A 12,447-nucleotide genomic window follows, 5' to 3' on the forward strand; every position below is an offset into this window, starting at 1 on the left:
TACATGCCTCAAGCCCTAAGTGGAAATAGTATAGTCTGTTCTATTAATTATATTTTTCGACTTTACCGGTTGAATTGGTTAGTCCCTTTCATATCAGACCAAATATAATATTTTTTCTAACCTTAAGAGCTAATCAGAATAATCATTTCACATATTCTTTTCTAAAATTTAGAGCTTTCGAGCATTACCGGTGGTTATTTTATCCATTTTCGTAGATATTCTTACTATCGGTGTCGTATAATTGTACCAACCAACAGTATTTCGATTTTAAGTCTTCAGAAATAACTGGCTTTTACTCATAGACATGTTTTTTTTTTTAAATTGTGCCAATAAATTATGAAACTAGGCAACAAATAAACCGGAATAGTGTAATTTTAATAATTGTATTTGGTGTACATCACTGTACCTATAAATATGGTCTTGTTTAATATTTACTTTGAAATTTAAGAGATAAAATCATTTTAACCTTTTTTAACTGTCATCACATTCAATCATACCTATTACCTTGTTTTATTATCCCGATCAACAAAAACCCGAAAAGTATTATTTTAAGGACGAAATAATGATTCGATTCCTTGAACAATGATTGTCTTGGTATAATATTATATAGATGTTAGGTATAGTACGGTACTCATTTATACTTGTTGAGTTATTCTTAAAACAGATATGATTAAATTATTTGATTTTATCTTGTAGTTTTTTGTAGGTGCATATTATATTATATTTTAACCATCTAGAAATCGCAACATTAATTTTAATGAAATATTTCTTTTATATCCATACGTCTTGTCAACCTTTACAATTTTATGAACTTTCCGTTAAATTCCGTGGATCGGCAATAGTTAATAGCTCTGTTAATTCCATTAAATTAATTTTATTTAATCAAACATTAATACGTTATTACATTATTACAATTAATGACTGTTAATTACTTGTAAATGTTATGTAGGTATGCAATGTATAAAGTATAAACTAAAACCGTTTATTTGTATTACGATTGGACAATTAGATACATTAATATGTTGAACAGTGTTAATTTCGTCCATGATATACTTACAGGAAATTCGGATCTTAAGAACTACCATAGAGAACCTCATAGAAGAGTTTCTCAAGTGTGGACCAGCATATTCAGACTATGTGTTGAAACTACAGGCCATGTTGGAAGTGATGAAGAACTCTAAGCTGGGCGAAAATGAAGAATTACAGCAGAAATTGGCATTGAGCAATGGCTGTGTGATCAAAGTGGACAGCAATAAAGACGAATCATGTACAAAAAGAAATTAGGTTACATTTTAAATTTATGATGAGACGGTAATAATTATTTTAACTGTGTTATTGAAGTTAAATAGTGGCTCAACACATCGAATAGTAATTTTCCGTCGTTGTATCTGTGAAATACTTTTTCATTTGTGTTCTTAAGTTTTTATTGTTCATTCAAGTTGTGTTCGATTCCACTGTTTGGTTTTTCGGCATTCAATATTAGTTTTTAGATTTTTGATGTTTTAGTGATAACAACTGAACCAGTAGCAAAGGATATTATGTGAAGATTTCACGCCTATGAAGATAGTCTTTAACCTTGAATACATTTCATCAACCTGATGCAAAATGGTTTTATTTTGTTGTGACCAGATGTAAAATATTTGGTATATCTGATTCAGACAAAAAAAATAATTGCAGTTTAGTCATATCACATTACACACTATATTATGCCTATTGAGTTTTAGTTACTTACCTTTTTAATACAATTGAAGTACGGTGAAAACCATTCTATAAAAGCAATTTATTCGATAGTTGAAATATGCCGAATATCATGGAGTTGTTTTGTTTCATACTAGGACATTTGTGTTTTTTTAATGATATATTATTATGTAATCGTTTATAGGACACTACTTATTTCTAGTACCTACCTACCTACCAATACTTTTTTATATTAATAACTATATTTCTATTTGTTATTTAATTGTTACAGTTAGAAGTGTATTTATTTGACTTATATTAAATATGAAGTAAATATATTGTATACTTTCCTTCTAAAATATAAACCTAAAAAAATGACAATATATAATGTATTATACTAATTTATAGTCGGAAAGACCCAACTTAAACCCGCATTGGCAAAATTACACTTTATTAAGAAAGGAATTGAATATCAGTTATTATTTTAATTTTGGTCCACAAATGTGTATAATTTGTAACCAACAAATACGCAAAGCTATTATTAATTGGAAAAAAAATGGTACGAATAAATAACACAATATTATCTTCATAATATAAAATCAATATAAATAAATATCTATCATATAAAAAATAATTTTTCACCTGGTACTTTATCACATTGTCGTAAACATCGTGATAATATAGACATACATATTTTAAAAATTAAATTTAATACCCAACTAATACTATCAATGATACCTAAGATCATAAAATTGATAAAATTACTATTAATTATTTACCTACTTCAAAAGTCTGTATGTAACCAATAGATAGTTTCGATCTGCTGTAACAAAATAAAATGTATAGGTGAATATTTCTAAATAACTCATGACAAGTTTGATGAAACTACAAATGCGTATGGACAAATGGTTTTCTATGTAATAATTCTTACTTTCAGGTAATAATTATTTGTGTAACGTTTAATATTATCCATCTTTTAATTAGTGTCCCGATAATTTGAAAGAAAATACCATTTATACGATTAATTTTAACCCGCCATAATTTTTATATGGCAGGAACTCATATTTTATTTTATTACTACTGGTACGATAATTATTACTGAAATTGAAAACCAGTATAAAATATTTATGATAGGTCAACCTTCTTTTATAGAATTCTATTAAAATATTTGACCCACCACTGATCTTTTAAGTGTTCTAAAATGCTTTCATATTCCTATTTATTAAATTACATTAAAACATTTAAAACAAACAGTATTTTACATAAATTATAATTGATAATTTAATATCATAAAATACAATGTAAAGTATATTATTTTTGACATCTATTTTGGCAAGTTGTACTATACAACTTCAGAATTGAATTGATATATTTTGTTATTTTTTGATGTACATTTGAATCAAATCGTGTTTACATATCCTTAATAATTCGTCTCTGCCTTTTACATCCGCTGTATCATGACATACGCTCCACGCATTATAATATCATTGCAAAATATTTTTCATTCAAAATTTCATTCGGAGTCCATAGTACTTTTTTCATTTCAATATTATACGCCACGCGCCTCGAGTAGAACCGATATATTATTTAAAAATGTAAATTGTTCGCTAAAAAACATAACAATATAATATTGTATGTATATCATTTACACGTATATATCACAACAATAACGCGATGTGTATAGTCGAATAAAACGATTAAAGACTACCGACGGAACAATGAGATACATTGTTTCATTGTGCAGCATTCGATGAGTGGTTTTGCTGATTTTCCGTAATATTTGTCACACAAATTCGACGGGCACACCTCTTACGGTCTTATTTGCGCTAGCCTTATTCGAAATTAATCTGCAGTGCACTGCGCCACATACACATAAAAGGTAGCTCGATAATATGACACGGATCCGAAACAACGACATTAATTATTCTCTCCCAACGTTTTCGGGGGAGGGGAGGGGAGCGAAGGGGAGGGGAGAGATTGATAATTTATTAGAAACGAACAGAAAACAATTTTCCAAAGCCGTTCACGCCGATGAAATAATAATGATATGGTCAACAGTCTGGTACGGTTTGGTCTCCGCGTGCGTCGAACGCTTCGGATGATCGTCATCGAGCGATTCGTGAGAGTCGTTCGTTTAATAATAATAATTCGACGACAACTACACCCCCATCCCCCTCCCCCCTCGTTGGGGAAACCTTTCCTCGTGGAAACGTCTCCGAGACACGATTAGCTCAAAAATCCCATATTTTAGTTTAAATATGCATAAACGTCTTGAACGTAATTTATGACGAAACGCATTGCGCTCTTTATAACAACACCGCCGCCGCCGTTGTCACACGGTTTTTCTATTTTTCTCCCTTTTTTTTTTTTATTTTCTTTTTGTTTTACGCGTTTTCCCCGTCACACAAATGACATAATAAAACTCGACGTGTTTGCGACGCTGCTGTAATTAACACGCGATCGTTCGTCCTCCAGACGTGTCGAGGTCGGCTCGATCGAAAATCAAACTGCACCGGACACGCGGAGAAATCACAAGAACGTGTCAATGTCAATTTCGCCCGTCATATATTATTGTTTGCTCCGGCGGTGGTAATCTATCTTCGGCCAGTGGCAAAGGCCTGATGTATGGCGTACACACCTATGTGCGTATTATTATTGATAATTGCATCACGATACACGTGAGTATCGAGTAATTCTACCTACGACTTCGATCGAACAATAAAATATTGCCTCTGACTGTTTCCCATTTATTTTTTCTCCGCGATACTATTCCGACTGTTCTCAATTAGAAATCTCCAAGTGACATGACAACAAGGTAATTCGGTTATTTTTATGATTTCCAATTATTCAGTACATTTTTGATCATTTCATCTCAGTTTTTATAGCATTTTTTTTCGTAAGTTCGATTCACTTTTCACTCCGCTCTAAAAATAAAAATATTATGTTATATCATTGAACCCAGTCCAAATGTCCAATTCAGCAACAATTGAACTAAAAAAATACCAAACAATCATAGAGATTTCGTTTAACATTTTACATTCATTTTTAAAATTCTTTGCTATTCAAATATAATATAATAATCTATTTTCGTATTATCTGCCTGAACAGTAATCGTGTACAAATGTGATGATCGATTATCGAAGCTTGTGATATCCAAAAAGTTTCGAAACCTAATTCGATTTGTCAATATTGGCATTGTCTTATAACAAAAAAAAAAAAAAATATTTAACAGAAAAAAAATCTCACAATAAGTATTAAGTACTCTTCTATTGCAAATAATATATAGTAGTGCAATTAAAGCTATTTTAACGCAATCTCAATAGTTAATAAATAATATTATTATCTTCAGCCGTTGGTTTTCACCGATAAACGTAAAACTTTCGTCTCTCGCAATATCTGTTAAACAAACGTTTTACTTGCTATTGGATGTCCAACAATCCAATAAACATGTACCTACCTGCAGATACCCATTCAATTCAACAATAAATTAATATGTATTATAAACCGTAGACTTCGGTTCGTTTCAAATATATAATATTGACCAACGGCGACGAAATTAGTTATTGTCTGATTGGTTTTTGTTGTTTCTCCGGCGACGTTCGTTCTTGTGTTTGTTATTGGTGTATACTATCTGTATATTTCGCGAGCATTCTAATGGAAAACTCGGTAGGTACAAAAAGAAAAAGGAAAATAAAGAATTACTTAACGAAAAAAACAAAAATCGACAATAGTTTCCTATTTTTTTTCTCCGGATTTGCAGTACGGTGACATTTCACGCTACAGATACTACTTAAGTACCGTATTCGGGACAGAAAATTGAAACAAAAAATCCATATCTTTAATATTTTGAGAAGGTGTCTCAAAAAAGAAAGCGTGGTTTTGTCTACAGACGTATATTTGCTTGTGTTTTGTTCATACAATACATTTTCCTTCTATACCTACGTGGACAAATAATATTATTGTAAAACTTATTCCAAAAATCCTATTTGTAATTATTATTATAATATATTTTGTTATTTGTTACACAACTATCGTGCAAATGATGTATTTCAACTACTGAATAGTATTGCACATAAATAATAATTAAATATAAAATATAACGATACAATTAATATTTTAACAATTTTTTTTTTTAATGTATTGAATAAGATTGTAGTATATTTACAATTATATGTACTATATCCAATGGATGAAAAAAAAGAAGATTTTACTGGTTTTAGATTGATTGTAACATATTATTAAAAGTTAAATTACCATTGCTGGTTGTATTTTATAGACATTTAGAAAACTATTAAAAACCAGTTTCCTAAGAAATTATATTGTTATATTATATTCTCGTAATAAACTATATTGTAATTTACAAAATATTTTGTACTTATTGGAAAAAAAAAGTATTTCGACAAGCCTACTTAATTGTTTGTGTTATTGTGAATTCAACAAGCTGTATTATAATGTAATAATTGTGAAGAAGTGGACTAATAAAATATATAAAAAAAAACAAAATCATAATATAATTTTTAATATTGTACCTAATAAACTTACGAGATTCGCCGTATCGTTTCCGCTGTAAAAATCAACATATATTATATACTATTGTAATATACCTAACACACACAGTATATACGTATTATATTATTTTTGCACATGGGTAAGTACCGTTTGTAGCAGCGTGCGAAATTAAATTCTTTCGAAATAACGGTGGTCATAAAATGATCACACATTTTTTTTTTTTTTATGTGAAACGTAAACGTCACATTGATCGTCACTAGTTAATCATGATAGCCGACAACTATGCTGTATAGGTATATCGAGACGTCACTCAATATTCATTCTCACCCCTGTCTTTGGTGCTCTACCAGTACTGTAATATTATATTATTTTAACGCATCAGCGTAATAACTTTCAACCATTCGCATTATGAACAGCTTAACTATAGGTATCTATAAAATAATAGTTTTTTTTGGGTATCTACTACTACTTAGTTAATACTTCGGATGAGTTATGCTCTGGATAAGCGATTGATGTAGCTTTGTTTTGTATAATATTATAATAGCTTAGTTAAGTTTATTATGTACTTCGCTCGTACAAGGATAGAAAGAAAACGGTAGAAAGCGAAGATACAGTGATGTGGGAAAATTAGGTAAAAATTTAAAACACGACGATGATAATCGCCAAGAGAGGAAAGCGAAAACCTGCAGAGAGTTCTCTGCAGAATCATTAGTCGTGACATACTTCTTATATATTATTGTATATAAAGACTATAACGCCTAAGTTTTTGCTGTATTTCATTATACTATGTCTACCTAGACGATAAGCTATTCAGATACTTACTATTGAACGAAAAAAAAAAATACTGAAGTCGGTATAATATTACGAGCAGAACTAAAGAAAATAACATATTAATTGAAACACACACACAAAAAACAAAACAAATAACAAATGATAAATTCATTAGACCTCTGTCCTACTGCGTGGAAAAAAAACACCGCTGTATAATAATATAATACATTCCCGCGACCGTAGAATAGTTGACAAATGGCTTAAATATTTTAATAATACTATGTGGAACTGAATTTCCGCGTATTTTTTGTCGGCCAGATAAATCGCCGACGAGGCACGGTGTATTATTATTTTATATCGGTTTATCACCGCTCGGTGTAATCACGGCGGATTGCCACCGTTATTGTTGCCATCGGGATCTCATGTATCACCGTGTGCCGTGCGATGGGTTTGGTCGATCGAAAAAAATTTCGAGTCATCGAATCTGAGTGTCGGTTTAAGTCGCTGACGAACGGGAGGAGAGTGAAAATAAAACGCTACGCCGCCCGCGAGATCGTATAAAAAACAAATAAAACATCGTTAAAGAAACCATTCGTCGTCGTTGTCGTCGTCGTCGCCGCACTTTGACGAGGAAACAATAATAGGAGGTACCCCGTCCATCCATGTATATGTTGTACAGAACACATTGACACAGTTAGGGTAGTTACGTGTGAAGGGATAACAATAAAAAACACACACTGGCTGCAGTAATACATTACAATAATATGCGAAGGTATATACAGGGTGTAGCAGAAAGAACTGACTAGTGCAATAACTTTTGATATAATCAATATTTTGAACTTTTTTTTTGTAAATATATAATTTATAATCACTTGCTCTACACGTTTAATAAAAAACAATTATTTTTATTTTTTAATACTGAATATAAACAATTTCAAATTAAACTAATTTTTTTTTTGGATAAATTTGTGAATCTGATTATAGGAACAATTTTGACGGTAAAAACATTTATCTAAGTCGAGTAGTTTATTTTTTAGAATTTTTTTAAAATATCAATATTGTTTTGATTCAATTCATTTGGAACGTAAAAACTTTTTTCAAAATATAATTTTACGAAATTTACTGACAAGAGTATATTTCTTAAATTATTTATTACTCATATAAGAATAACAAATTTTGTCCTACATTAAAGTATGACATCATTTTTTTTTTTTTTGGTCAGATCTATCTGTTACAGCTTGTATATAAATATTTTTTTCCCACGATGTAAAAACATTAAATTGCATGTACATCACACGCTCATAATATATTATTTTAATGTTATTAAATTATTATCACCGGATAAAATCGTGTTGTCACAGGGCCCTGTGCCTCTGTTCGTATAGTAATATCAGTCATATGCATCCATTATGGCAGCTGTAAATAATATAACAATATGTGAACGACAATGTTTTGAAGTGTAACCTCTCAGAGTACAAAAATGCGCCACCGCTGACAATATGTCATTCCTCGCAAAAATTGAAGTTAATACAAATAACAGAGGCAACGCGATCGATAAATGGCGTGACAATCACATTATTGTTGTATACCTGTTACAATAAACATTATCATTTTTGCTCTCTCTAGACTGCGTGTTTCCAATCATTTCTTCTCTGTCGTGTCCTTTTCCCGGATGACGTTTTTTTTTTTTTTTTAATGAACAATATTTTTGTAAAATATGGTCTATTTTTCTCGTAGGTAGGAACATAATATAACGATAATATTATAATATACGTCTGATAGTCTGTACTGACTTTTTATTCGGTACAACATTGTTATCATCAGACCATACAGTAATGTGAAAATAATGAATTTTCGCCATTCATATCATGTAATTGACACATCGAAGTTCGTTTTTTTTCACAGTCTGCAGTAATAAGTACGTTTTTTTTGTTAGTTTTGAATGCATATTAAGTAGATTGGAGGTACACATAAATGGTGGTAAAAAAGTAAGTGCAACCATCAACTGGGAAGGAGGTAAACACCTAGTATTTATTTTATTTATGACGGAATTCGTCGGTATCATATTATTATGTTGTGTATTTTACTCGGCGTAACGGTGGTTATTGTCATTGGAGTTCTGGATACAAACTAGGAATCGAACTTTGGGTTTTCGAGATAACGAAGCCAATTGTACTTATCTCGGAGAAAATTAAATATATTATTATTATATTTATCTAGATATTCGGGAAGAAAATAAAAAAGTCCACATGATTTAACAGTGCAGGTATGAATCGGTACAATATAGCTTATTTGACATAGACAAATCTGTAAACCAATGTTTTATCATGCTCTTGTTGGTGATTAAGTAATGACTTGATATTTTGTATAAGAAAAACGAGTAAGCATAGGTTGGGTTAAGCTAAACAGGAAAACTGTACTCTTCGAATGTGAAATTTCTTATCTTTCAATTGCTGTTGATTTTTGAGAAAGTAGTAAGTTAATTGATCTAGATATTTGATTATATAACCGTAATATGTATTGGTGTGAGATATTGAAGTAATATATTGTATTATAGATGACTGTAATATTATTGGAATTTTAGTTTAGTTAGTCTAATTGGGGTTCGTCATAATATTGTTATCCATCTATCTATATATTTTATCAAGTTGGACGATATTCAAATGCGTACCTATCGCATTTTATTTTGGTTTGTTGTGAATTTGCTTATATTGAAATAATATGTCAATATGTGTGCTATTACATGTATATGATGAAATATCTTCTAGTTTTTACCAAGTGCGCACTTAAAGCAGAAAAATATTCTTATACCTCCCTTGGCGTCATGGCTTTATTTTGGATACAATGGTATTCGAAAATAGTATTTTATTTTTTATTCTACACAACACCAACTAAAATAAAATTATAATATGTACTTAAATTCATCAAGTACCCGATGTTATTATTTGACTCAACTCGACTCCCATTGTTATCGCACCATAGGTTATTATAATTCAAATTCAACAATAAACATGTACGATACAAGCCTGGGCATAACCAAGTTAAAAAGTTAAAGTTAAGTTAAAAATTGAGTTAATTTTAACTTTTTAAAATTTAGTTTTCATTAACTTAGTTTTTAATTTAACTGAATTCTATTGGTATACACTTAATAAATAACGAGTTACTTTTAATCAAATCCAATTTCGTTCATTTATAAATAATCAAATAATAAATATAATAAAATTATTATTGATGATATATACTGCATATTAAACATATTATTTTTATTATTTTATACCATATTACTAGCTGCATATAACAAATTTAAAAAATAATAATAAATAACTGAACTTAAGTTAATAAGTTAATAATTATAACTTTTCAAATAACTTTTAACTTAACTGAGTTTAAAAAAATTATTATAACTATTAACATTAAGCTTTTTAAAATGTTTTCTTTCAACTTAATTTAACTCAGTTAAAAATTATCATTAATACTTGCCCCGGCTTGTTACGATGTAATTATATATTTATATGTTTATATTTCGGTGATATGCTCTCTATTATTCAAGTGTCAACATTTGAATTTAAATGTGTTTTGTTTTTTCATTGATCTAGCTTTTAACAGAGAGTTGTTATAGACCAACAGTCACATGATGGTAAAATATCGGTTATCAAGTATATTATATATAGTTATTAACTAATGGTAATGACTAAAGTGAGAGATAACTTAAAAATATAATACAATGATAAAATTGTTACATATTAATCATAATAGTTACAGTGTTATACACCCTGCATTTGTAATAGGCAAGTTATATATTACAAACCCATAATTTAATCATTAGGGTGTACATATGATTGAATGCAAGCATTTTACCTCCAACATAATATTATAGTAATGACGTTAGTGATATAAATTCTAGTTTAATGAATATAGTATAGATATACTATCCAATAAGTCAATAAGACGTCTGGCGGTAAGGTGGTTGCAATATCGACGAATATTCGTTTACGAGTAAAACCGTCTGAGTTCTCACTTCTCAGATTCAGCAAGATGGGGCCTGGATTCTTAGGAACATTTCATAGGAAACTTCTTGTACATTCTGCAAATAGCATTGTTGTTGATTAGTCGTAAATTATCATTAGTAGTATTAACCCGCATAATAGGTAGTAGTACGGAGTAATCTAGCACACATTCACACACACATGTCAGATAACAATTTTGTTAAAAGTTTTTATTTTTTACTCAAACAGACAACTTTAGTGCGAACAATACGTAGCAACGATTATGTCGGTTTGATTTAAACAAAAAGTGTACAGCAATTAAAAATGTGCCTCGATTTTCTCTTGTACATATTACGGAAAATCCTAATATTTTTTTCAGAACAAAAATCGTGATAATTTTCGATGGTTATTGGAATTAGAAACAGTATTTGTTGACAAAAAAAAAAAACGATTATTTATGAGACCCTACTACTAATTGGTCTAAAAATAGAAAGGAAAGATCTTACAGTTTTGGTTTTTTGAATGTTACAACTAGCTTCTTATATTATGCTCAATGAAATGACAATATAATATAATTAGATACTAAACTTACTATATGAGAATTTCATAAAATAAAATGATTTAAGTACACAAATTGTTCACGAAATTGTAATCGTAGTGTTGTATCAAATATAAAAGGGTAAAAATGCTCAATCTTATTGTATAGCAGGCTACAGAAAGTTAGAAAATTCTGAAATTAGAAAGTATTGCACCTTAAATTTTAGTATCGGAAAGATGCCGCTTTGGACCGCTTTGTTTTATTTTGCATTCCGATACCTAAGGACAGTGCCGTTCTCTTTTGGTGTGAAAAGAGGGAGTGTTAAGAGGGAGGGGGTTGACCAACTCCACTAGATTTTTGATGTTTAAGTTAGAGTCGGGAAAATCGTAATTTGTTTTACACATTCTAATCGATTTACTTGACCATCCTGATATTTCTTCCATTGCACATTCAAGGATTTTGTAAAATTATTATTTGAGTTTACACAAATACTTACTAAGTACTTACTGACAATATGTTATAACACAAAACTTCTCACGCAAGTAACTCTATTGTAATCGGATACTTATTAATTTGTCGATTAAGATAATACGTTTATAGTTTTTGAACGATGTAGTTCTAAATTTAATATCTTCTACCGGGAACGAAGCACACAGGTATGTTTAATCTATTAACCATAGAGCAAATGTATCTAGGGTTTTGGCCCTTTTATAATAAACTTTTTTTTTATTGCTGTCTCATTTTTGTGCTTATGTCTTCTATCAAAATTAGTCAGATTAAAATTAATGTTAATTATAACTTTGTAACAAACATTACAGGCATTTATTAAATCATTTTACACTTTTAAATGTATTTTTGTAATGGATCAACTATTTCAAAAAACTAGAAATAGACGAATATAATTTCAAATATTGACGATAGACGATTTTCATTTGATCGATAAAACTTGAAAATTGTATGGAAAGT

At 29.7% G+C, this 12,447-nt stretch overlaps 1 protein-coding gene across 3 annotated transcripts in view; it reads left to right on the plus strand.

Annotated features, from left to right (window-relative positions):
* Positions 1-5,392, plus strand: part of LOC111037943 (probable G-protein coupled receptor CG31760) — a 171,107-nt gene extending 165,715 nt beyond the window's left edge. For 2 of the 3 annotated variants that reach the window (XM_022320812.1, XM_022320814.1), the window contains one exon: positions 1,060-5,392. In XM_022320812.1, the coding sequence (XP_022176504.1) occupies positions 1,060-1,284 (225 nt within the window). In that variant the 3' untranslated portion in view covers positions 1,285-5,392. The remainder of the gene's footprint in view (positions 1-1,059) is intronic. The other variant, XM_022320813.1, reaches the window with a different exon arrangement.
* Positions 5,393-12,447: the final 7,055 nt, after the last annotated feature.

Source organism: Myzus persicae, unplaced genomic scaffold, assembly GCF_001856785.1.
Source record: "Myzus persicae strain clone G006 unplaced genomic scaffold, MPER_G0061.0, whole genome shotgun sequence".
Classification (NCBI taxonomy): Eukaryota; Metazoa; Arthropoda; class Insecta; order Hemiptera; family Aphididae; genus Myzus; species Myzus persicae.